The sequence below is a fragment of the Chinchilla lanigera genome, unplaced genomic scaffold (genome assembly GCF_000276665.1).
Source record: "Chinchilla lanigera isolate Chin_1 unplaced genomic scaffold, ChiLan1.0 scaffold00162, whole genome shotgun sequence".
NCBI lineage: Eukaryota > Metazoa > Chordata > Mammalia > Rodentia > Chinchillidae > Chinchilla > Chinchilla lanigera.
Genome location: NW_004955563.1, coordinates 923999 through 949751, shown reverse-complemented (window position 1 = coordinate 949751; position 25753 = coordinate 923999). Strand labels below are relative to the sequence as shown.

Here is a 25753-nt window from a genome sequence, read left to right as displayed (position 1 = left end):
CAGTAGTTTGGTGGAGGGAGGCCTTGCGGGAGGAGAGTGGCTTCAGGAGTAGGGAGAAGGCAGGCTCCGTGGTGGAGCACAGCTGGTGTGCCTGAGGCCCTGGGGTCGATCCACAACACCTCAAGAAACAAGCAGAAAACCCCCAAAGAATACAGAGGGCTTATCTGTTGAAGGCCTCACTACCAGCGTCTAGGGAAGGCTGCGTTTCCTTGTCTTAGCCCATGTGGTTTCACGGGCACCGGTCACTTGCCATGGCTCTTGTTGACCCTTGTGCCTACTGGAGGGGGAGGAGCACTGGGCCCCGGGGAGCCCATTATCCCTGGCTCATGGCCTCGCAGACAGGTACAGCATCAGAGCCTTGAGTGCTTTGGGAAAAAGTAGCCTTGGTGATCTCTTGTTGCTGTTGCCATGCAATTAAAACAGGGATTTAAAGTTCCCAGATTGAATACCTGGGAACTTCTGGCAGGGTTTTAATTGTTTTGACCTTAGTAGCATGTCTTGGTTTAAGCCCCAGACCACAGTTACCCAGAACCTCACCCGTGTCAGGCCTTCTTGACTATTTCCAGTCTGTATTCTTGGGTCTCTGTGCTTGGGGCTGTCAAGCTGAGGTCGGGCTGGGTGTCAAGAGTTAGGAAGCTTTGGGAGTAAGAAAAGAGATTCCTCAAATACACTGTCTTTATTGTTATGAAACTGCCCACATCAGAGACCAGCTCAGTGCAGTATGTGCTGTGGAGTCACAGCACTTGTTTTCATCAGGAAAGTGCTTTAGGCTGCAGGTCAGTCAGGAGCTGGGCGTCAGGCGTGTTTGTGCTGCCTGCCACCTGATGTCTGGAGTTACCTTTGATCAGACATTTTGCAGTTCATGATTTGAGGAAACAAAGAGGTACTTGGGATTCTTACTCTGTGTATTCTAGTTCTTGGCAACTTTTGGGTGAATTCATTGCCTTTGTTGTACAAGCACACACTGTGTAAAAAGGGGTGCCTTAGTAAAGGGGAGTGCTTCCAAGTGGAATCTGAATACGGCAGGGCAGCGGAGCGTGACAGCTCTAGCACATAGGTTCTCTGGCCTTGGGTGGTTTCCATCTTCTAAGCACGGAAATAGACACTTTTGACTTTTTTTTCTCCTTCCAGATGGACTTGGTGGTATTGGCATGGGGTTAGGACCAGGAGGGCAGCCTATTGATGCTAATCATCTGAACAAAGGCATCGGAATGGGAAACCTAGGGCCTGCAGGTGAGAATTATAATGCATCTTGGTGATTTTTGGAGAAGTTACCAAAGTTCATTATTTGGAGCCAGATGTGGTGATGCATACCTGTAATCCCAGTGTTTGGGAAGCTGAGGAAGGAGGATTGCTGTGAGTTTGAGGCCAGCCTGAGCTATGGAGCGAGACCCTGTGTCAAAAAAAAAGAAAAAATAAAAAAAATGGATAATGGGGTTTGAGTAGTTCAAATGGAATAAAGGTGGGATTTTTTGTTTGTTTCTTTTTGTATCGGGAATTGAATGCAGAGCCTCACACATGCTAAGCAAGTGCTCTGCCACTGAGCAATATCCCCAGCCGTTGGAATGAAGATTTAATCAGTACAAAACTCCAAGTTCATCTCAGCTTCATTTTATATTTTTGACTTGATTCCTCTTTTTTTTTTTTTAAGCCATTATCCTTTTAGTTTCATCGTCAGTGGCTTTCTGAGCAGAGATAGTTATGTCATTTGATAAAAGAAGACAAGCCAGAGAGTTGGTCTTGCCCAAGGTCACACTGTCAGTGACAGACTGCAGGTGTCTGATCGTGGGATCACAGTACTGCCACTGTGCCCTGATCAGTCTGTGAGCCAGACTCTTGGGTACTTGCCGACGTTGACATGGCTTCTTGTGGAAGTAGGGGCATCTGTAGACATGAGAAGGTTTGGAGAGCTTCACAAGGGAAACAGTGGACAAGGAGGCAAGGAATAAGGGGCTGGGGATTTAGCTCAGCGGCACAGCGCCTGCCTGGAAAGTGCAAGGTCGTGAGTTCAATTCCCGGTACTAGAAATAAATAAATAAATAAATAAATAAATAAATAAATAAATAAATAAATAAATAAAGGAGGCAAGGAATAGCTAATGAATGAAAGCTCAGGCATGTATAATACATGACTAAAACTTCGCTGTTTAGCATTTTAATTTCTGTTTTTTGTTTTTGTTTTTTTTTTTTTTTGGAGATCGGGTCTCGCTCTATAGTTTAGGCTGGCCTTGAATTCCCTGTGTAGCCCAAGGCTGGCCTCAGACTCACAGCAGTCTTTCTGCCTCAGCTTCCTGAGTGCTGGCATTGCAGGCTTGCATCACTATGTCCCACTGTGGTTTTCTTTGCTGGAATCATTTGAAATTGCAGTATGCTCCAACCTTACCAGGGTCATTTGTGCACATCCCTGGTCCTCTTGCCAGAGTTAGCTCTGGGCCACCACCCCAGACAGCTCTACCCGTGTGCTGCACACGCGCTCTTACTCCCTTCGCTGATGCCTTAGGGAAGACTGGGAGTGTGGGAGGGAGTCTGTGTTGTAGGAACTCCTCTTTATTTTGAGGATTTTACATGAAGCAAGGATTTTAAAATCTACTTTTATTCCGTAAAATTCTAAAAAGCGAATGTTTCATTGATGTATTTCTTGTTTAATACCACCTGATTAGTCATTTAGTAAAACTGCAGACTGCGGAATACTAAGCCACATGATGACTATTTGGTTCAAGGTTTGAATTGTTTGGAGTGTGATTTTTGCTAGTTCACAAGGAAGAACCCTCTGTTGATTTTAGAGAAAATGTATTAGTCATTAAAGATTTTTTGTTCAGTTTGAAATTTCTGGTACTATATAAACTTTAAACATTACTGCTGTGGCATAATTTTAGTTTTCATTGACTTTTTCTTTTTAAGGAATGGGAATGGAAGGCATAGGATTTGGAATAAATAAAATAGGAGGTAAGAAATTTAAAATAAAGTATAAACGTAATCCCTTTTAGGTATGGCTTTTCTCTTTTTTCATCTTTTCTTTCTTGTGTGTTAAGCCCTGCATGAAGTTCTCACTTTGGTTTCTACGGTTTGAGCCTAGAAATCACTTTCCTTACCTGTCCATTGCTTTTGTGGGTGCTGACTTTCAGCTCTGGCTTTTGCTAACCAGCTCTGTGACCTTCGGCAAATCACCCCATCTCTCTGGACCTCTTTTTGCTTGTATGTTCATTGAGGGGTTGGATCAGGTCAGCTTTTTGAAGATGATGATTTTAATACAAAGGGCACCAGCATTTTTTCTTTCCAAAAGCCCTTAAATTTGGTAAGTTATTGGCAGAAAATGCCCCAGGTGGAAGACATGGAAAACATTTTTCTTTTCTCTGGTCAGCCTTAAGTCTCAGTGGTGTGGTGCTAAAATGCAGACCTCTCTTGCAGGCATCGAGGGCCCCTTTGGTGGTGGCATGGAAAACATGGGGCGGTTTGGATCTGGGATGAACATGGGGCGGATAAATGGTAAGATTTGTGTTTCCTCCCTGCTGGTGCCTACCCCTTGCTGGCGTGGGCCTCCACGAGAGCTTCAGGATGCACACCCACTTTGAATGATACCTCACTTCTGCTTTTCTGCTGATCAGATGTTTAAATATTTCAAAGGATAGAGTTCACTTTGTCACTTAACTCTTTGAGATGTCCGGAGTTCTAAATCCCCCCAAGAATTTTCCAGTAAAATGCTAAAAGGCTTTTTACTGACTCATTCAAAAGCACATAGACATCTGTGGTTATGTTTTGACTCAAAAATGGTCTTCCAAGTATAAAACGTTCAAAGTTCCTGTCTTCTGAGGGTGCTTGGGGTAAGATTTCTTTTTGGTGGCAGCGGTCGTGGTAGTACTGGTATTGAGTTCCACCCCAAGCCCATTTTTTCTGTTTTATTTACCTACCTTTTTTTTGAGGTAGGGTCTTGCTATGTAATTCAGGCTGGTCCTGAACTCAAAGTGTTCCTGCCTCCTGGCTCCCAAGTGCTGGGATTGTAGGTATTCACTACCTCGCCCAGCTATTTTCACATTTTGAGATAGGGTCTCACTAAGTTGCTCAGGCTAGGCTGGAACTTGAGATCTGTCTGCCTCTGCCTCCCAAAATGCTGGTTTTATAGGCGTGTGCCACCACACCTGCCTATAGGTGAGAAGTTCTTGGTTACCTGCCTGAAGACTCCAAGTTGTGGGCAGAAGAGAGTATTACTAAAAACTACACTCCTTTAACTTAGTATTTGCATGGCACAAATTCAGTTCGTAACCCTCCCAACTGATCGACAGGCGTGTAATGATAATGCTAAACTACGGTAACGTTGTCTTACTCTACTCGGTCCTTGCAAGAACCACAGGACATGCAGGTACTGTTCTCCCCATGTTATGGGGAGCTGAGGCACAGAGAGTGACTTGCCTAAGGTCACGTGGCTGGTAAATGGCGGTGCCTGGATGTGAACCCAGTCTGGCTCCAGAGCCTGCTTTTTCACCATCATTTTAGAATTGCCTCCAGCACAGCGTTAGCCCAGTGCTGAACAATTAACTGGAAGTCTGTCTTTTGGGAATCCTCTAAATTCTGGTTGACTCTTAGACCCCTACCTGCTGGAAAGTTGCTGCTTTATATATAAACTGGGGGCCGAAGATAGGGCTCAGAGGCACAAGTACCTGCCTGGCAAGCTCAAGATCCTGAGTTCGATTCCCGGTTCCAGCAAAAACCAAAACAAAAAAATAAAATAAACTCTGCAATGGGACACTGGAGGAATCGGGTTTAAATGTTCCTTGCTGGTCTATAGTGACAGGCTAGTAGTACAAAGCGAGCAAGCATTTTACAAGGATCGGTGTTAAGTAACTATCTTGGCTTGAAAGGAGGGTGTTCTGAGCGTCAGACTGCTCTGCTTCTGGATTGTAGGTTAAGGGGCCAGAACTTTCGTCTTCCTAGTGTCTTGTTCTAGAAGATGGTAAAACGGTATAGGAAGGCCATCAGCACTAGTAACGTGGAGACAGAAGCCAGTGATTTCAGGCTTGCCTGTTGTCCGTGCGTACAGAGGATGTGAGTGGACAGTGAAAGTTGAGGAAGTCTGACTGGATTAGTCCAGAACTGCTCAGTCATTAGAAAGTCACTACAGGTTGCTCTGAGGAGTGGAGGTGGTACAGTTTTGAAGTAGATGAAGGTGGTGCTGGAAGCTGCTGAGCTTGTGACAAAGTCGTTGGCAAACTAGGCAGTGCAAACCCAGCAAATAAAGTCTGAGCCTGGCGCTGAGAGAGTCAGGGTGCCAGGGCTCTTGGGGAACCGAGCGTGGAGTTTGTTCTTCTCTTGTTCTCTGGATGTCCTCGGCTCCAGGTACTCACGGTCCTGTCTGTCCTCAAGCAGGGAACAAGGCCTTCCTCACTGGATCTGGGTTCTCATTTGGGTGGAATGCTGTCTAGGAAGGGTTAACTCACATTCTAAAGAGCTGATGAAGATGTCTTATAGGCATCCCTGGCGGCCCAGTGCCCACGTTGGACTGACACTCTCAGGCCCAGTGAGTCAGTCTGTCTAGGTCAGATCTTGACAGAGAATGGCTACAAACATTTAAAAATGATTGTCACGTCTCAAAGATTGATTTAATATTTGACAGTGGGAATTCTTTCTTTTGAATGAATTGGAGTTTTCATGGGATTCCCTGCACTGTGGGCCCTGTTGGCAGTTGAGGCCATGTACATGAGGGCCTGCTTATGATTCTTTATTTCAAGAGGGGCACTGCGGCAGCCCTCACAGACTTATCACAAGGGTTAGAGGAGAGCAGCAGCTTCGCCAGGATGCCACTCATCCCAGGATTTGTCGGGCCACTCCTTTGAGCTAAATGGCCCTTGCCTGCCACCCGCAGGCTCGCGTGAGTCAGAGACTTCTCCAACATAGCAAACCCTGAGGTTCACTTGGGTTGATTCAGACAAGAAGTCAGGGTGAGGTTGCTGGAGGCCTTGTCACTTCACAGAGGTACCCTGTGCCTATTTTCACATCTCTGAATCTTGTAACTTTGTTGAAAGGGTAGGGATTTGGGCTGTGTATAAACATTTTTTATAGTTGTACAATAAAAAGTGTCAATTACATTGCATCTCTTTTACCTGATACAGCAGTACCTCAGTGTACGAACACTTGTGTTCAAACAAACATGACTACAGCCATCTTTCCTACACAAACACAAATGTGGGTATCTTTTCCAGAATCATAAAACAAATTCAGCTGATGAACTAAGGTACTGCTGTATTTTTCAGGAGCGAGGTTAGTATTAATACATAATGCGGGGTTCCTCGGAGACCTCTGAGCCGAGACAAGTGTGATACACATTTGAGTCTTGCATGCGAAGGCTCTCCAGGAAAGGAGCAGCCGGTGATGGGAGTCATGGAAGGCTTTCTCAAGCGGGCGGCAGCTGTGAGTTGCCTTTTCTCCACAGAAGCTCAGAGCTCTGTTTTGAAAGACATGGTAAATAATGACAGGGAAGTTGCCAAGTCCCATTACATAGGGTACCCATAATGTAGTTAGCAAACAAGTCCATGTGCAGGCATAGTTCTGTGTTCTGTGTGGGTGTCCATCTGTAGTAGAGCAGCCTTTGCCACCTCTTCAGCAGACGTGTGGCCTGGATCAGGTTCCCTAACGTGAGAGCCTGGGTTTCTTTGTGAAGGGACCGTGGTGGTGGCGGCAGGTAGTGCAGGTGTGCAGATGGCTTGAGGGTCAGCAGGCAGTTCTGTCGCCTGCCTGTGATGTGTTGTGCCTCGCAAGTGACCCGCCAGGTGCCCTGGATGTGAGTGCATGGTGCGTGTGCCTGCTGTGCGGCTACAGTAGAAGTGGAAGTTGGTTCTTCCTGATGGACTGAAGGTGGGTTGTTGGAGAGATTCGCCTGCAGTGGCTTTTATTTTCCAGGGATAAGGGTTTCCTGTCAGAGTTATACACACTGATTTGATGGTGGCTGTTGTGTATCTGTAGCTGTTTTTGGGGGGCGGGGGTAATATCTGAAGCATAATGCTTATTTCTGGAAAGGCCTAGGGTAATATTTTTTTCCACAGAAATGGAGCGTGGCATGGGTGGAAGATTTGAGAGAGACATTGCCAGAAATGAGATGGGCATATCTCGAAGCTTTGGAGAGCCCCTTGGCAGAGGAATGGGTAAGCTGGCCCCGTAGCCCCACATGGGTGGGGTCTACTCCCTGGGCTTCAGGCTGCCAGGGCTCAGCCTAATGTCGGGGCTTCTTTTTCAGACTAAGTCAGTTGGTTTTCCTTGGCTTTCAAAAATTGTGTTTTCTAGTCCTTTGTTCTATTAAGTTATTGGCTGAAAAGAACTGTCTGTCTTAAGTTTTTTCAGTGGCTTCTTGTTAAGGAACTGGTGTAAGGTTTTGGCGTGTGGTAGAGATGAATATTGCTTATTTATATCATCACCCCATTGGCTGTCTAGCCCGAGTCTAGTTTTTTCAAGGTCCTACTAAATGGGTACGGGTTGCCGTTCTCCAGGACCTGTGGTGCTATGGTTTGCAGGATGGAGTCATGGCTGGTGGCTTTGGAAGGGGTCTGGCTGGACCAGGGAAGCTTTCTGATATTGGAAGGCTTTGAGGATTGGGGTCTGTCTCAGTGCAGAGAAACTCTTTCTTCGGCTTGAGGTGGATGGCAAAGTAGTTTCTTTTACATAGATGTCATTTTTCTCTATTTAAAGGTCCAGATGACTGTGAAAATTTAAATCTTGTCAGTTGCATTCTCCTTCCTCAGTGGGGAGCAAGGAGATTGACCATTCTTGGTCCCTCAAAGGTGTCTTAGAGCATATGAACTTCTCCCACCTCTGGCTGCCTCGTCCTGTGCAGGTGTGAGGCTGCCGGGCTGCCTGCTTCTGGAGCCTCGGGGCGCTTAGCCTCGGGACCTTCGTCCCCATGGGATGCCTGTGGCTGGGCAACAGCGTTCTAAGCTTTCCATATCTCCTTGATGTTATCTTGTTCTTAGACTTTGTGAGGGCCCTAGGAAGATCATCTTCAGATTAATCCCTCAGCTCAGCACCTTTCCTCTTGAGGCTGTCTGTAGGCCTTGTCGTCAGTGTCTGTTCTAAAGTCAGGAACTGCTGAGCTGTTTCCCAGAGTGGCCTGTTGCTTGGTGGAGACTTGTGTGTCTTTTTCCTGACCATGGTTAGGTAACTTGAGTGGGGTTTGTGTGGGTGTGTGTGTCTTGCTAGGCTGCTAGAGAAGCTCTCTTTCTGAACTCGCTTGCCCTGACTGCCTATTACTTTATTCCATATTGTTCTAGAGCTTTCAAATTTGGGACGGAAGTTTATATCTGTATGTGACTGGCTAGGTTAGTTAAAGGTTATCTTACTATCCTTTTGCCACAACTGGCTTCATTTTGTGTCTTGGAATAGTAGAGTTTTTTAAAAAATATTTTTAAGACTTGCTGTCATTTAGCCCAAGTGCTGATTTGTGGCTGGCTGTGGCAAGAACAAGATGACCTTTGACTCTGTGCTTATAGTTTTTCTTGCTCCTAGCTTTCTTCATTGCCAGTCTGTGGCACCTCTCAACTCTGTGATAAGGTTGACAGCCTCGTCTCTGCCCCGAAAGTGCCACACGAGTGGATGTGGGCTCCTTGCCTGGGATGTTGCTCCATGTGGTAGCAGGAAGTTGGCCTGAGGGGGAACTTCATCTGCAGGGCTTGCTGTTCCCTGCTGCTTGAGCATGAAAAGAACCCCTTCTGATTGGGGCTGTGCAGGCCTCTGTCCTAGAATCCCTTGCTACTGCTTGTGACCAGACCCAAGGTAGTGAGGTGGTGGTAAGCAAGTGGGATATTTAAGTTGGTAGTTGGCTGGTTTGATTTTTTTTTTTTTGGCTACATCATTGAGAGTTGAATTATCAGGTTACTTTCTGTAGCGCCTTCCTGTTAGGTGCCCTGCTCATATCACAGCAGTAGATCTTTGTGCAAACAACTGGACTTGGTGCTATACAGACAGTTGGGTCTGTTACCCTTGACTTTGAAGGATGTGGTACAGTCACAGAGAGGAGACACTGAGTAGCCCAGGCACGCGCCAGAGTTGGTGCTTGGAAGTGGGCTAGGGCGGGAGTTGTGTGGAGACACGGGGCCCTAGCCCTTTGGCAGCCATGCCAGCAGGGTGAGGTATATTAGTACCTGCAGGGCCTCTCTGGGCTGCAGGCCACAGGTATGCCGGCACACCGGCTTGGGCCAGGTGGGGCGGGGTAGGTGAAGCACAGGTTCAGGTTGGGAGTCAGCTCACTGAGGCCTGTGAATGCCTCCGGGAAGAATTAAGCTTTTTTCTTCAAATATGTGGTGTGCTGATTTAAAGCTTTTGCAAGAAATGTCTAGATCTGTATGCTGTCTTGGGAAAGCCGAGTGGGCTGGGCAGAAGGCCGCGAGTCCGGTGTTTCTTGGTGTGCTTTCCCACTTCCTTCCTCTAGGTGGAGCTCAAGAAACAGCCGTGGGGTAGCCTTGAATTGCTTTTTGATTGTGATGATAGAGATGGACTTTGAGGCCCTGTCCAAATTGCTGGTGCAGTCTAGGATTGCAGAAGTTGAGTGTGTTTTCTCCCATTGAACACGGGACTGAAAAGAAACTTTAGGTGACATTAGTGACAGCTTTAGACAGACTTTAAGAATGTTTAGATGAGCCGTTGGCCAGTAACCAGTAGTGTTTCCTGCTAGGACATTCGAATATGCTGGGTGTTTTTATTTTCCTAATGTGATTTTGTCTGTCAGTCACCATCACTCCTAGCTCATTTCAGGTGGGATTGGCCTATAGGTGATACTCTCAGCAGTGGGCGCAGAGGCTGCCGGCTTTTACTTTCAGGTTCTGCTAGCTCCAGCCTTAGTTTGCTGTACTCAGAAGTGTTGAGTGAGTGCATGCAGGCTTCAATCTTCTGAGCAGGAGGCCCCGAGAGAGGCCTTAGCTTCCTGCCCACACGAGATGGGAAAGGCTCAGGACTGAATGAAGGTGTGGACCAGCTCTGGAAAACAGCCATGGAAAAGGGCTAAGAGCCCCTGCCTTGCTCTTTCTGAGCTTAGCTCATGGATGCACACGGTTCCTCGCTTTGCTGGACGCATTCACAGACGACACCCTCCAAATGGGGCCTCAGACTCTGGAGCTACATGGGGTCCTAGCATTGTGACTCACCAAGGATCTTCAGTGTTCTGTAAAATGATCTTGTCTGTGTGTATTTTTCTCAACCCCTTTCCCTTTCTTTTTTTTTGTTTTCTGGGAAAAAAAAAAAAAACAATTAGCATTTCTACTCTGGAATCTGTTTCTATTGCCATAGAAAAATTTGGCTAATTATTTTTTCTTCCTGATTTCCATAGAAATCCTAAGTAATGCACTGAAGAGAGGAGAGATCATTGCAAAGCAGGGAGGAGGTAGGAAACACTGAGTTTGATGTTTTAATTTTTAGAACAGGGTGTTATCATGGGGGAAAGAACATAGAGCAAACAGTGATAATATGGCTCTAACAGTCTGCCCAGGGTGGGAGCCAGCTCTGCCTCTTGCTGGCTGTGCGATGGTGTGGCAAGTTGCTGAACCTCTGTCTTTGTACTCCTGGCCTGTAAAGGGGAATGTCATAGCACCTACCTGAGAGGGTTATTGTGCGGGGTACACGAGCCAGTGCACTGAAGGAGTACTCACGTAAGGTAGCAGTGTCGTTACTGCAGTACTCGTGTGGATTGGGACTTCCTTGTTTTCTGTATTCTAGAATTAAAAATTCCTGAAGTAAATAAAGGTTTTCTTTGCCTCACACAGACCTGAAAGTGTACTACCTGATACATAGCAAATGTTGACTACAATTCGCATATGTAGGAAAAACGACGCAAGTCCACTGGGATGATCGGGGGCGGGGACAAGTGAGAGAGAAGTAGGAAGGAGATGGGTCTGACCGGAGTGCACTGTCTGCACGGGTAGAAATGTTACAGAAACGCATTATTTTGTCCAACTGAGATGTGCTGATAATTATAGTAATAAAATGTGCACGTGTACTCATTACCAAAATTCAGAAAACGCTGCAGAAGTAGATTTTAGCTCAGGGCTCACTGCTCGGCTGTGAGTACTGTAAGTATTCCGGTGTGCGCCCTCCCGTGAGCGCACATGTACGGGCACCTAGAGCTGACCACATTTTCAGCCCGTTTCCTCAGGGTTCTGAGGGCCCTGGCCTTGTCTGGTGGCCCCACTTGCTGGGGTTTTTGGTGGGGCCTGGTTGCAGAGCTCCGCTGGGCTCTCTTCCCGCTGCTGTTGGCATTGGGTGCTAGACTCCTTCCTGCTGCTGTCAGGCAGGCATCCTTTTGTCTTGTAATATGAGGAAGCTAGACAGTTTCTGAGCCATTTCTGCTCTGAACATAACGTTCTTAAAGTTGTGCTGCTTTTTGGCCACTTGGTTCAATGCCACTGTTGGACTGTGGAAGTGGGCACGTGGAGGTGGAGTGCCTTATACCAGGTCACAGCCTCAGCTATAGAAGCTGCCGAGTTTCCTCATCCTGAATTTGCATCTTAGATGGGGCTGCCTGCTCAGTAGTGGGCTGGCCGTGGCCTGGACGACACCCATATACTGCTGGAGCGGTTGGAGCTTAGAGGAGCTTCAGGCTCTGCACGCGGACAGCTAGACCCTCCCTGTGCAGAGAGCAGGCATCACAGGCGAAGGCACTGTTAACTGCTCACGCACCCCGCCTGTCCTGAGTCGCCGCTGCAGAGGTGTCAGCATCTTCTTCCTGGGCCTGTGAACCTAGACACGAGTGGGTTGCAGTTTCCCGGACAAGGAAGGTTGCAGGGAGTGCTCACTGTGTGCCTTTGTACACAGGATCTGTGTCGGTGTCTGTGTTTAATTTCTTTCATCTCCGCTTGATTACATGGCTCTGTAGTCTCCCCTCTGTACGCTGTGAGTTGCTAAGGAAATGCCCCCAGACTGGCTCCCAGAGGGCGTGAAGAGGGACAGGTCAGGAGAGGGGAAAGGCTGTTGAGTCGTCTCCACGTGTCTGAGTCACTTCCCTCCTCGCTGAGCTGCGGTACCTAACACGAGTTTCAGCAGAGAGGTGGATGTTGGCTTGTGTTTTTAGTGCGTAGGCACCCATGTCCGTGTCCCACAGGCACGGTGAGGGCCTGGGTGGAGGAAGGCCGCTAACACCGTGCTGCTCCGGAGACAGATGGTCTCTGCAGCCAGGCCTCGCCCCTCACAGCGGGTCAGCCGCGTCGGCCTGCGGTCTAGGCACCTTCCTTCCGCAGGCTCTGCCACTGAGTACGTGAGGCTTTGGGGGACACTAGTCTCACCTGTAATACCATTTTCACTTTTGTTCGCATTTGTCAACATATGAAGGAGGTGCTTAATGAATATCAGTTATTATAGTGCTGAATTTCTGGTATCTTGGTTGTGATTGTGAATGGAAGTGCCTAGGCGTGGCATAGTGTGCACACACATGCATGCACATGTTCTGACATCCTCCCGTGTTTTGTGTGCCTCTTCCAGGTGGAGGTGGAGGCAGCGTCCCTGGGATTGAGAGGATGGGCCCTGGCATTGACCGTATTGGGGGTGCCGGCATGGAGCGCATGGGCGCAGGCCTGGGCCACGGCATGGATCGTGTGGGCTCTGAGATTGAGCGCATGGGCCTGGTCATGGACCGCATGGGCTCTGTTGAGCGCATGGGCTCTGGCATCGAGCGCATGGGCCCATTGGGCCTCGACCACATGGCCTCCAGCATTGAGCGAATGGGCCAGACCATGGAGCGGATAGGCTCTGGTGTCGACCGCATGGGCGCCGGCATGGGTTTTGGCCTGGAGCGCATGGCCGCACCCATCGACCGTGTGGGCCAAACCATTGAGCGCATGGGCTCTGGTGTGGAGCGTATGGGCCCTGCCATCGAGCGCATGGGCCTGAGCATGGAGCGCATGGTGCCCGCAGGCATGGGGGCCGGCCTGGAGCGCATGGGCCCCGTGATGGATCGCATGGCCACCGGCCTGGAGCGGATGGGCGCCAACAACCTGGAGCGCATGGGCCTCGAGAGGATGGGCGCCAACAGCCTGGAGCGCATGGGCCTGGAGCGCATGGGCGCCAACAGCCTGGAGCGCATGGGCCCCGCCATGGGCCCGGCCCTGGGCGCTGGAATCGAGCGCATGGGCCTGGCCATGGGTGGCGGTGGTGGTGCCAGCTTTGACCGCGCCATCGAGATGGAACGTGGAAACTTTGGAGGAAGCTTCGCAGGTTCCTTTGGTGGAGCTGGAGGCCATGCTCCTGGGGTGGCCAGGAAGGCCTGCCAGATCTTTGTGAGAAATGTAAGTGACTCCTCAGGAACTCCTTGGCGGTGTTAGGCACAGCGGAGGTGTGGTGGACTGAGTGGTGGTAGGCAGCGGGGTGAGCACACCTATGCCCCGTCCCCAGAGTCCGCTGCTGGAGATGAGGGGGAAGCTGAGGGTAGAGAAGGAGCAGTGATCTGCACTTACCGGCTTCTCCCCTGCGGCGGACGGAGCCGCAGACTAAGCTGGCTCTGGTTTCCCATCCCTTGGCTTAAGCACCTGAGTCTTGGCCTGGTGATTGAAGCAGCGCGCCTGTAACCGAGTTGTCTGTAACAGCCAATCCTCCTTAGCCACTGCAGTCCTGGGCTGCCTGTCCAGCCCCACATCCCATGTGTTTTGCTCTCTGTGAACACGCTAGAGAGCAGACCAGAGGCAGATCCACAGCAAGGGAGCTTCCAAGCCCATTGCAGATAGATGCTTCCCATTAGGCCAGTTTCCTTATTGGGGAGGGCAGCCGGCTGCGCTGCGTGGTAAGTGGTGTGTGTGTGATACTGGGAATCTACCCCAGGGTTTCATGCACACCAGCCGAGATTTCCACACGCGCCACATCCCTGCCCCCAAGGATTTCCTATGGATGGCTGTGATGTTTGTGCCTTAGCATTTGCTGGAGTTGTACATCAGTGTACCTTTTTTTCCCCTCAGCTCCCTTTTGATTTTACATGGAAGATGCTAAAGGACAAATTCAACGAATGCGGTAAGTGTCAGGCTGTGTAGGTGCTTCCTGTGTTGTGGCTCCCCGGTGCTGTTGAGTCGAGCAGCAGAGCTTCCAAGTCTTCGTAGCCACTGTCTGTCAGCTCTAGAGGACCAGTGGGCCTTGCCATTGCTCTGCTTCTGCGGATGCTTGGGCAGGTGTTGGGGCCGAGTATGTGTCAGACATTTTGTGCCTGCATTCTCATTTCCTCCTGAGCGTCCCTTTTTTTCTTCTAGGGTTTTGGAGAGGAGGTAATGCTGACCCCTTCGATAGATGAGTCAGGCAAAGGCACCATCCTCAGGTCACGCAGCTTCTAAGATACAAAACTAAATACATCCCAGGCAAGGTTGCTGTCTCCACAGCACAGCACAGCTGGGTCGGTCCCACAGAGCAGTCATGCGCCCGACAGGTGCCCTGGGTGACTTCGCAGGGTCTGCCGGGGACAGTGGCTCGGGTGGCCCCTGGTGGTGTTTCCTGGCACTCCAGGCACCTCTTCTTTGGTTCTCTTTATGGCCAAAAATCTCCCTCCTTGCCTGCCGTGGAGAGCTATCACCCGCCACCCCGAGCCCCTGTCCCTTCCAGTTCCATCAGCCCCAAGCTTGAGGCCTGTGGCTACAGCTCAGGGCCACCTTGCTCTCCCTTCCCGTGAGACTCGCAGTTTACTGTCCCGCCGCGTCCTCCCCAGGTCCCCTGCAGGCATGGGCTGCACCAAAGCTGCCTTCTTCCTGGTCCTTCCCTCTCCCGGATCTGCAACTTTCGCATCATGGTAGAGAGTTGGAAAGGTCCGATTGGTTCAAGCCACCCTTCTGAGAAAGTCCAGATTGAAGGGGCCCTAAGGACGTGACCTCTGCCCCTTTACTGGACCTGGGCTCCACGTGCCCCGGTGGTACTGTCGCTGGCAGGACTGTGTTCAGGTGGCGCTCTGCTTGAGGTCCCCACAGCATCACTGAGGATCCCTGGTGTCGTCTGCACCCTGGACAGTCAGTGGCTGTGGAGTTGTGGGTCCCTAGCACCAGCTGCTCTGTCAAGGCCTCGGCTCTTGCTTGGCCTCTGCTCCTGCCCCTTCGGCCCCCTCGCACAGTGCCTGACACATACCTGGGTGCTTCACTGGTGGACGTGTGCCGGCCACCCGCTGCCGTCTTGGCTGACACTGAACAGTACAGGAGTGTCTCCCGCATTGGCGGTGGTTTTGTGACTGGGGTAGTGATGTGTGGAAAGTGAAGCCTGTATAATTCGCTTGTACAGTTGGCTTCACACACCCCTTCTTTTCGGAAAGATCAGCCTTGAGGCCACCAGAATGGTGTGCAGAAAAGCTCTCTGAGAGCCTTCCTGCTAGCAGAGCAATGGCAACACGGCCGAGGGCGTAGTCGCCAGCTCCGGCCGCACCGCGGTGTTCGGAGCCTTCGCGCTCCGTGTGTGAGGGCTGCTCTCCTTTTTGACTCTGTCACGAAATCCAACAGGTGATCGGCACTGAGTGGAGGCAGGCCGAGGCTGAGCTCTGGGTTTACCTGACGCGTTGGTCTCTTCTTCCCTCCCTGTGCCAGGCCATGTGCTGTACGCCGACATCAAGATGGAGAACGGGAAGTCCAAGGGGTGCGGTGTGGTTAAGTTTGAGTCTCCAGAGGTGGCTGAGCGAGCCTGCCGGATGATGAATGGCATGAAGCTGAGTGGCCGAGAGATTGATGTTCGGATCGATAGAAATGCTTAAGCAGTTGCCTTTTTTAAACATCAATACCAGACCTCTGAATTTGTATTTTTTCTTGTTAACCATTTTAATTTGTTGGCTGGATGTATAAAGATGTTTAAAAAATTCAGTTGCTTTTTGGGGTAATTTGAATTACTTTTTTAATGACTGGGGTTCCGTTGGACTGTTTGCATTGAGATTGCAATGTGCGCAGTTTTTTTTGTAGTTGTGGCATCTTGTTGACATCGAATATGACTTTGATAATAAATACCAGTTCCTGAAAGTTGCTCGCTTCTGCGTGTGTGTTGGGGTGGGGGGGCACCTGAGCGTGTGGGAGCAGGAGCCCCTCGGGCTTCCTTGCCTTCCTGCCCCACACTCGGGGTCTTTCCCGCTGTGGCTTGTCCGCGGGCCCTGGGGTAGAAGGCAAGGGCCCCGCCACCTCGGGACAGCCCTTGGGTGGAAACCTCGTTTACTCCCAGCACTGAGCACGGGGTGCGCGCTGTGTAGAGCAGTGCCAGACGCTCTCCTGTCTCCCCCTTGGGACCTTTTCTGTAGGGCACAGACACTGTCAGGCTTATCCCCAGCCGGGCTCCCCCTGAACAGACGGAGGAGCCGTGTGGCAGTTCTGAGCAGCTTCAGGCCCGTCAGGTGTGGAGGCTGACCCAGGTCCCTGGGCTCCTTCACAGTCCGAGTCCCAGTGCCACTGGGCGGGCAGCTTCCAAGAGGCTATGGCTGCCGCCCGTCCTGTGTGCAGGGGCGGCCAGGTGTGAGGTGCACCTGCTCCCCAGCCCCTCCACGCTGGCTTTTCTCCCTTGCTTTCATAACTGCCGGGGGAGACCTTGGAACTGGAGCAGGGGCACAGAGACAGCCCCGTGTGTGCCCGTCGGGAGAGAAGAAAGACAAGAGGCTTGCTTTCAAGAGGTTTATGGGGTCTCACACGTGCCGGGCAGCTGTGGGCTGCAGGGCTGCGGGCTAGCAGCGGGCGGGCTCTCGTGGTCCTTACTCTCCCCGGGGAAATGGTTGCTCCTCCAGAGGATCTGTGAGGGGAGGGTGACTGGCAGTGACTCCACCACAGGCACGGTGGGGAGCAGCCGCTGGGAGTCACTGTGGTCCCTTCCAGTTGGGCCTCGGCGTCTACGTACCCCAGAAGCCGACGTCGTCATACACCTCCGTTTCCCTAGCGGAAGGCAAGCACAGTGGGGTCAGCAGGGGGCACCTGGCGCGCCTCCCTCCCCCACCCGGCAGGGCCGGCACTCACAGGGGCAGGAGCGCCATTCTGGGCACGTAGCCGTCTGCAGAGGGAGGAAGCAGCACGGTGGGTCCTCCGTCCCGGGGGTGCGCCCGCCCCCGGGCTTCAGGCCAGGCTTACGCACACTTGCCCTTGGGGTCCCGGCACAGCATCTCCTCCTTGCTGGTGTACTCGATGACCTCCAGGATCTCTCCGCGCCGGATCCCCAGGTGCTTGCCGCCCCCGCGACGGGTCTTGGCGTTGGGGTCGATCATCATCTTCGTGTGAACCACGATCTCCCCCTCAAACTGGGGCAGGAGGACAGATGTTAGGGCTTTTCTCGGGGCTTCACCGTGGACACTCCGCTGCCTTCTGGGACGGGACTGGCATGTCCAACCTTGAACTTCTTCCGGAACTCCCTCTCTGCCTTCTCCGCCTTCCGCATCTGCTTCAGCACCTTCGGGTCCACGGATGGCACCTGCTGTGGCTGAGGGGTCTTCTCCTTCCTGATCCCCCTAGGAATTGGGGGGACTTAGCAGTGTCTGGGGTCTACCTTCCACAGTTCCTGTGAGCTCAGCACCCCCTTGTTCCCCCACAGTGGCCTGTGGTACCTGAGTTCTGGATCTGCTGGTGGTTTGCTGGCGGCGTGCTGGGTGGACGGCACTTCTGAGGACAGGCAGGCCTCGAGTCAGGGCAGGGACCCTGCTCAGCTGCTTCACCCTAGTGACTCTTGGAGCGAGCCTCCCTGCACCAACGTGAACCTAGCCAGGTTCCCTGCGCCCCGCCTGCCGCCCGCCCGGTCCTCGCCTCCTGGGCAGGGCCTCCTCGCTCCAGTGGGCCGCCTTCGTTTCCTTAACTTGCGCGGCCCTCACAGCCACTTCATGTTGGTAGGTGCCGCTGTCTTTCCCAGCTTACTGGCGAGGAAAGAAGGGCTCAGAGAAGTGGAGCGGCCCGTCCAGCCCATCCAGGTAGTGGTGGAGCCAGGGTTTCATCTGTACGCTTTGGAGACCATTTATTTCACGTCTGCGTTTTAAACGCTGGTTGGGGTTTAGGAGATTTGGGTCAAAAAGAAAGGCAAAGGCAAGCATTCCCCGGAGGCGAGCAAAGCCTGCCTCTGAGAAGGGGCTTCCCTGCAGGGAGGAGGGATCCCTGGCTGCTAATGAGGCTGGAGCGGGGGTGGGGAGGGGTGTCTCAGGGTGAGGGCAGCCTGAGTCACTTCCTGCTGGCCAAGGGTTTGACTTGGCAGGAGCCGCCGGAACCCTGGGGGAGTGAAGGGCCTGAGCCTGAGCCCCGCCTGGCCTCTGGATGGCCTGAAGCGTCACTGGACGCCGGGCTGCCCTGGCTGTGGCAGCACACTGCAGGAGCAAGCCGGGGCCCTGCTGGTAGCTGCCTTCCTCACAAGCTTTCCCGGCCCTGCAGCCCTGCCAGAGGCTGGGCCCCGCCCCCGCCAGAGGCTGTACCAGCTGTGCAGCGGAGCTGGCCCTGCGCCAAGGGAGGCCCAGCCCATCCTGCCAGTGGGTCCCTAACCCTAACCCCACGCGCAGCCCCCAGACCCAGGCCGCAGAGCCGCGCTGCAGCGGAAGCAGCAGGCGCCCTGCCAGGAAGCCGTGTGCCAAGGAGGTGGTGCAAGCAGCCCCTGGGGGGGATGGCCCAGAAGCAGGGGGGCCAGGCAGGGGTGGGGACAGCAATCCTGTTCAGGACCTCTGGGGCTGGTGGGGGGAGAGCAGGAGCCCCTAAAGGCCACACCCACTCCCAGGAGCCCTTCCAGGAAGCGGGGCGCCACCTGGGAGAAGGGGGCCCAGCGGGAGCCCCAGCCCCTGCGGAATGAGTGACACTGCCCAGGCGGGAGGGTGGGGCGGGGCTGCAGGGCAGTGAGGGCTTTCAGGCCGGCCCCAGCCCACCATGGAGCCAGTCTGGGGTGCAGGCCTGCTGGATCCTCCCCGTGCTCCGGGGGCAGAGACAGGGAGGAGGAAGACGAGGGTCCTCCTTTTCCCGCCCCTGCCCCGCCAGCGCGTGGCCGTCCCAAGCCCTGTGCACGTCTCCAGCACCTCGAGCATCCCAGCGCCAAGTGCCAGACTCGGGCCTCGCCCACGCCCTGGTCCTCACACGCGGCTGAGTCCTGCTGACGGTCTTGGACCCCTGGGGCCTTCCGGGGCTGCCTACCATCCCGCCGCCACCACACTGCCTACTGCAGCCTCGCGCCGGCGGCCGGCTCTGGGCTGCCCCCGTCACAGTCCGTCCCACACGGTCTGGACTGTCACCGGGGCCTTCCACGGCGATCGTGGCGGGAAATGCCCTTGCAGGCCACTAACGAACCTCTGCCTCTGGGGCCGGGGCTGGAGTCCTTGGCGGGCTCCACTTCGTCGTACATCTCGTAGATCTCGTCCGGGTCCCTGCAGGGACACCCGGGATGAGCTCCCCTTCCGCCCACACCTGTGCCCGACCTCCCTTCCTCCCCACACTCACTGTGGGAATCGGTGAGCCTGTCGAGCCTGGAGGGCCTGCAAGTACGTCCCTGCGGAAGAGCGGGTCCTCCGCACGCCTGTGGGGACAGCACGAGGGGAGGGTAGCCCTGCCTTGGACCTCGGCCCCGCTTCACTGCCTGCGCTGCCCGCCCGACCCACCTGTGGCTGCTGCCGAGCGTCTCCGAAAGCTCTGGAGGTCCAGGGGGCCTGGGGGAAGCGGGGGCTTGGCTGGAGGCGGCCCCAGGCTGCTGGCTGGAGGCAGAGGCCTCCGAGGCGGTGGTTGGAGGTCCTCGGACTTCCAGCGGGGCGTCCCAGCAGCTCCACGCTGGCTGGCGCCCAGAACGGCAGCAGGCAGCGAGCTCTCGGACACCGAGCCGGGAAGCGGGCTTCTTTTAGGGAGACCCCGGAGTAGCTCAGGCTGCAGGTGTGTCTTGGGCAGAGCACGGGGCTCCGGCTGGGAGAACTTGCGAGGTGGCCTCCTGCACTCAGGCTGCGGGGCCTTCTGGGGGGGCAAGCTGAACTCGGGCTCTGAGGATGTTCTGGGGAGGCCCCCCGCCTCGGGCTGCGGGGCCTTTTTGGAAAGGGGCTTGAAGTCGGGCTGCCAGGTCCTCTTGGGGAGCACGCTGACTTGCGGCTCTGAGGACGTCCTAGTGAGGTCGCCGAAGTCGGGCTTCAGGGCCTTCCTGGGAAGTGCGCCGAAGCCTGGCTTCAGGGAGTGGGGCTCCTGCACCTCGGACTCGGGCTTTGAGGGGCACTGCCGAGGGACCTCGCTGAACTCAGGCTGCAGGAGGGACCTCTTGGGGGCAGCGCCAGCCTGTGGCTGCGGCGGCTTCCTGGGGCACACGCTGAACTCGGGCTGCAGGGGCTTCTTGGGCAAGGTGCCGATGTCTGGCTTTGGGGAGCGGGGGCGGGGCTCAGTGGCTCCTACCTTTGAGGGGGATATTTGGGGGACGTCGGTGCACTCAGGTTGTGGCGGGGACTTCCCAGGGAGACCACTGACCTGGAGCTGCGGGGGCTTCCTGGGGCACACATTGAACTCGGGCTGCAGGGGCTTCTTGGGCAAAGTGCCAAGCTCGTCCTGCGAGGACCTTGGGGGGCGCTCGCTGCCCTCGGGCTGCCAGGCTTTCTTGGGGAGAGCACTGGGTTTGGGTTCTGAGGGGGGCCTGGCAGGATTGCTGGGCTCAGGCTGTGGGGGCCCCCCCTGTGAGGCCTTCTGAGGGGCTTCGGGGGCCTCAGGCTTTGGGGGCTTCCTAGGAAAGAGAGTGGCCTCGAGCGGAGGACGTTTCCTGGAGAGATCGCTGAACTCAGGTTTGGGGGGCTTTGGGGGGAGATCAGTGAACTCGGGCTGGAGCAGCTTCTTGGGGGGACTGGCAAACTGGGGCTGCGGGGGCTGCTCCCCCAGCTCAGGCTGCGGGAACTTCTTCACAAGTTTGTTGACCTCCGGCTTCAGGGGTTTTTTGGGGAGCTCACTGGGTTCTGGCTGAGAGGCCTGGAACTTGGCTTGGAGGCTCCGGAAGTCCTGATGGCTCCCCTAGGCACACAGAGTGACAGGCGGGCTCGTGCAGTCAGTCGCAGACACGCCATCACCTCACCGCACTACGTCCTTGCTCAGACCACAGCGCTGCCCGCGCCCTGCCCCCGACCTCGCCCTCAGCCTGCCTCGCTTTTCGGCTGAGACCCCTTCCACCAGGCTCCTGGAAACCACACCCTTGGGACTGCTGTGTGTCGTCGGACCTCACCCCCAGCAGGACCCGATCTTGGGGCGCTTCTCTCCTCTGGGCCCCTGCAGATCTCCTCCCTGCATCCTCACCCCGCCCCACATCCCCCCAGTCCTTTCTGTTCCAGTTGCAAAATACATCCGGAATCCAACCACTTCTCGCTGCCTCCCCCGCCGCCACCCAGCTGGAGGAACCGGTCCCCTGCGCGGATTACGGTCACAGGCTCCTCTCCCGCCCGCTGTCCCTCAGTTCTCTCCACAGCAGCGCAAGAAGCCTGCTGAGCCCTGCTCACACCCTCCTAATGGCTCCCTGGAACAGCTCAGGAAGGCCCTAACCACCAAGCGTCTCCCTGTCCCCCTCACCCCCCACCCGGGACACATCCCCCACCACCTGTCTCTCTTCCTGCTCCCGCTCTGAGCCAGTATCTCCTTCACTGGAGAGGCCTTCGAGACAGCCTGGTTTAAATCCATGCCCTGTCCTCCCTGGCCTGTGCGATCGTTCTCATCATAGCTGCCACCAAACATCAAACTCCCTACTTACAGGTTCTTAACATGTCTTGACTGGTTTGTGGTTTTTTTGTTGTTGCTGTTTTGTCTTTTTGAGACAGGATCTCACTATGCAGTTCAGGGTGGCCTTGAACTCAACTGTGTAGCCCAGGCTGGCCCTGAACTCACAGGGTTCCTCTTGCCTCAGCCTCCTGAGTGCTGCAATCACAGGAGTGTGCTACCATGCCTGGCCTTGGTTTTTGTTTTTGGCACTGCGGGTGGAACTTGGGCCTTTGGGCAGGCCAGGCAAGCGCTCTGCCATTGAGCTACACCCCGGCCTCCTTGGGTTTTTAAAATTTGATTTTTCTCTGCATACATACACACGCAACCCCAGTCAGCTGCTACAGGGATGAGCCTCAGCTCATCCATTGCAGTATGCCAAATAGTAGAAGCTTAGTAAGCATTTACAGAAATAAAGACTACATAGGCAAGGTGTGGTGCTGTGTGCCTGTAATCCCAGCACTTGGGAGGCTGAGGCAGGAGACTAGCCTGAGCAACTTGGTGAATTTAAGGCCAGCCTGAACTACATAGTGAGAGACTGTCTCAAAAACAAGAACAGAAACAACCGAACAAAACCCAAAAACCCAAAGGCAGACCCTCAGTCTGACGGTCACAGATGCAGACCGGGAGACGATGTAGGCGCCAGGTCTCACATGGTCCCTGGCTCTCGAGCTGGCTCTCGTTTAGGAGGCTCATATTCAGCAACGTGAGGACCAGGAGGCAGCCCCCCCCCCCCACGGGCACCTGTCAGCCCACACAGCGCCAACGGCACATCCAGAATGTCCCAGGCGCCCTGGGAGCTGGCCGTGCGGCGAGGGTCACGGGTGCAGGCAGATGCGCACGGCCCGGCTGCCTGAGCGGCTGTCAGAGGGCAGGGCCCTGTGGCCCCTGCCCAGTCTGTGCCCTACTTTCCTGCCCACCCAGGGGGGCACAGGGTCCTGGCAAGGTGGTGACTGCTGCCTGGGGCCCAGTGTGCCTCTGGGTGGGTGAAGTCAGGGTTAGAAGGTCACCAGTTGGGCGCCTGGTGGGCAGGTCAGCGGGCGCATGACCCACTTCGTCATCCCCACAGGAAGCTTCGGCTCTCCCCAGGGCGGCCTCTTCCCAGGTTGCTGTTCTTGCTGCCCCGGGGAGAGGGGATCATCTCGGGCAGCGCCCCCTGTCCTCAGGGCCGGGCCTGGGTCTCAGGAGCTGCAGCTGAGCCCTGCCTGGGCTGTGCCCTGGCTGCGACCCACCTGGACACCGCCATGTGGGTCAGTCCCATTTCCCCAGCTGCCTTCCCAGCCCCTGCATCCGCCGCTGGGGCAGCCCCGTGTGTGCACCTGCTGTGCCCCTGGCTTCCAGGCCAGCCTGGCCTCTGTCCTCTTCCGGGCCGTGGGGACTCACCATGGCTGCGGGCGGGTGATGGGCCACGGGCTGAGTGGGCCCCTCGGAGCGAGCGTGCTGCCTTCAGGAAGTAACTGTGGCTTCTCCACTCAAGGTCGGGGCCGCCGTCAGGGTGGGGAGGGCAGCGGAGGAAGGGGAGGAGGCGGGGATGGAGACGGCCCTGGCCTGTCCACAGATCTTCAGGGCCCTTCTGTCCCCCTTGGGATCCCGTCCTTCCTGCTAGGGTCCCAGAGCTTTGGGCCTCCGTCTCTGGCCTCTACTTGTCACTACCTCCTTGACTCCCCTCACTGCGGAGCCAGGCCCGGCGCCCGGCCACGGAAGAGGCGGCCACAGCTCAGCAGGGAGGCCAGGACAGGCGTGGGGGCTGGCGGGACAGCGAGGCCCCATCTGCCTGCCCTGATTGCCCCACTGGTCTTCCTTGTTTCGACATCTCTAGCTCTCGGCAGGACTTCCCTGTTGGGGAGACACGTCCACCTGCCAGGACCGGGCCATGGCGGAGCACGGGCGGGGCTGCAGATCTGGGGGTGGGTGGACGGGGCATCCGAGGCCTCGCCCTGGAGGACAGCCCCAGTTCTCTGTGGTGAAAGGTAGAGAGGCCAAGCTGGGACGGGCACGGCGGGAGGAAGGCAGTGAGATAGGGTGGCCAGATCGGGGCGAGCCCTGACCGCAGGGCTCTGTCCACAGGAAATCAGTGGCCTTGGCCCCGGCAGGCGGAGGGAGAAGATACCCACGGGAGAGTGCGCAGCCCTGATTCTCTTTGGCCACACGTGGCCATCACCTGGGCCCTTCACAGCCAGATTCTGGTTTAACTGGTCTGAGTGTGGCCTCCGCAGTTAGACCTGGAGAGGGGGATGCCTACGCACAGCCAGACAGACTCACCAGCGGCCCCAGGAGTCACCTGAACAGGTTAAAGTGCCGGGCCTGATTCAGGTGATTCCTCAGACCCCAAGTGGGGTTCAGGCTGCTGGTGCCAGAGCCACAGATGACCCTCACAGCCAACTGGGTGAGGTCTCCTAACTATTTTTTTTATAGACAGGGGCTTGCTGTGTGGTCCAGGCTGGCCTTAAACACTACGGAGCCCCGGCAGTCCTTGAACTCGTGGCGATCCTCTTGTCTCAGCCTCCCGAGCGAGTGCTGGGATGAGAGGCATGCGCCACTATCCCAGGCTAAGTCTTCCTTTAAATAAGAGGTCCGGGGGATAAGGGGTCAGGCATGACCAGGTTTGGGTCCTTTGCGTTCCCAGGACCATGGTAATGCCGGGGAGGCGGTAAAAGAACACTTGTGAACTGGGTGTGGTCGCCTTGGCCCAGATCCCGCGCTTTGAGAGTGCAGGGCCGAGCCCTGGCCGCCAGGGGGCAGGTCCGCCTTCTTCCCTTTGTATATTTGGCGCCTTCCTGCAAGGCCCGCGCGGCCATGGGGGTGGCGGTGACCAGGCGGCTCCAACCGGAGTAGAGAACCAGAAGGCCGAGGCGTGAGCGCGGGCCGAGCCCCACGTCTCTTCTCCCAGCCACAGTTGGGGTCACTGAGCCGGCACCCCAGTGTCAAACTGCCGCGCGGTGGACGCGCACACCCGTGCGGTCTCTGGCACCCTCGGGCGCCCCCTGCCTGCGGAGCCGGCGCGAGGCCTCGGCGCTTTGGGCGGTCCGGGACTGGCCCGCAGGGGAGACGTCGCGGGGGTCCCCGCTTGGCCCGGGACTTGGGGGCAGTAAGGAATCCCAGGGACCAAGGCTGGACGTACGAGGAGGCGGTGAGCGGGAGGTGTTGGGAGGACAGGGTGTTAATGGAGGCGCTCTGCGAGGGGGCACCTAGCCGGGGCGCCCTGAGCCACCCGGGGCACGGCGGGCAGGGCGGGCAGGCGGCGGGCCTGCGGCCAGGCAGCTCTGGTTTGGAGGAGCCGGGATCGCCTCCTGCCCGCTCCAGAGAAGCCGAGGCGGTGTCGCACAGAAGGCCGCAGAGGACGAGGGAAACAGGGAGCGCGGCCGGGAGGGCATGGGGCTCCTGCGAGAACAGGGTCTTCATAGGGAGCGCCGTGGGCCCCTACTGTGCCGCCTGGGTTACTGGGAAGGTCCTTGTTCCCAGTGACGTTCACGTGCGGGGGATGGGCAGGCGGGGGTCCCAGAGGGGGAGACAGTCAAACCCTGGGGTAGGGGCGCGTGGGGCCAGAGGACAAAGGGAGAAGGTAAATCTGCCTCCAAGGGGTGTCCCGAACAGGGCCCGGAGCTTCCCGCGGAAGTGCCAGGGACAGCGGCTCGGCACTAGGTTCTGAAAGCACGATCCGGGCTGGCTTCCCACGATGCGGCAGAGGGAAACCCGGAGCGGGCCCAGGCGCCCAGGGCCGGCCGGCACCTCTCCGCCCTCCGGGGGCTCCTCCTCCCCTTGTGGCCCTGGGTCACCAGCTCCAGCCCCGTTCAGGGAACGGCCACCCACTGCGGCTAGACAGAGTGGCATGAGGTGGAGACCCGGGTCCCAGCGTCGAGGTGATGGGGTGTAAGTGCCTCGGGTCTGCCAGGCACCGGCTCGGTGCGCATCCGAAGAGGGCAAGGGACCCAGACACAGCACAGGCTGGCTTATCGCGCCTCCTTTATTGTCCCCTCCCAGTTACAAGGCTCTCCGCCCACCCAGCGCAATGGGGGTGCGGTTCAAAGCAGTGAGAACACCGGAAGCTCCCCCTCGGCCCTCAGCCGCGACACCTTGGGCACAAGCGGGGTCGGGTCTGAGTGGGGCAGGGCAGGGGGCGCCTGGGCGTCGGCCCCGCCCCCCGCCGCCGGC

The 25753-nt window shown here is 55.6% G+C and overlaps 2 protein-coding genes across 11 annotated transcripts in view; one reads left to right on the top strand and one right to left on the bottom strand.

Moving 5' to 3' along the window:
- Window positions 1-15928, top strand: part of Hnrnpm (heterogeneous nuclear ribonucleoprotein M) — a 41241-nt gene extending 25313 nt beyond the window's left edge. For 2 of the 7 annotated variants that reach the window (XM_005413122.2, XM_005413119.2), the window contains 8 exons: window positions 1132-1233; window positions 2901-2945; window positions 3408-3485; window positions 7034-7132; window positions 10303-10356; window positions 12447-13249; window positions 13913-13964; window positions 15506-15928. In XM_005413122.2, the coding sequence (XP_005413179.1) occupies window positions 1132-1233; window positions 2901-2945; window positions 3408-3485; window positions 7034-7132; window positions 10303-10356; window positions 12447-13249; window positions 13913-13964; window positions 15506-15669 (1397 nt within the window). In that variant the 3' untranslated portion in view covers window positions 15670-15928. The remainder of the gene's footprint in view (window positions 1-1131; window positions 1234-2900; window positions 2946-3407; window positions 3486-7033; window positions 7133-10302; window positions 10357-12446; window positions 13250-13912; window positions 13965-15505) is intronic. The other 5 variants (XM_005413121.2, XM_005413125.1, XM_013509137.1 and 2 more) reach the window with 4 other exon arrangements.
- A 625-nt stretch (window positions 15929-16553) lies between these two features.
- On the bottom strand, window positions 16554-25387 carry Pram1 (PML-RARA regulated adaptor molecule 1). 4 transcript variants are annotated; one of them, XM_005413116.2, is made up of 10 exons: window positions 22985-25387; window positions 19498-20869; window positions 19340-19415; window positions 19190-19266; window positions 17485-17536; window positions 17271-17388; window positions 17019-17181; window positions 16904-16937; window positions 16788-16822; window positions 16554-16682 (listed from the first exon to the last, which is right to left on the bottom strand). In XM_005413116.2, the coding sequence occupies exons 1-10, from the start codon at window positions 22985-22987 to the stop codon at window positions 16645-16647; spliced, it is 1968 nt and encodes a 655-aa protein (XP_005413173.1). In that variant the 5' UTR covers window positions 22988-25387; the 3' UTR covers window positions 16554-16644. The 4 variants fall into 4 exon arrangements, with proteins under 4 accessions (XP_005413173.1, XP_005413172.1, XP_005413175.1 ...); XM_005413115.2 differs by having other exon boundaries at window positions 17485-17539; window positions 22985-25386; XM_005413118.2 differs by having other exon boundaries at window positions 17271-17379; window positions 22985-25385.
- Window positions 25388-25753: the final 366 nt, after the last annotated feature.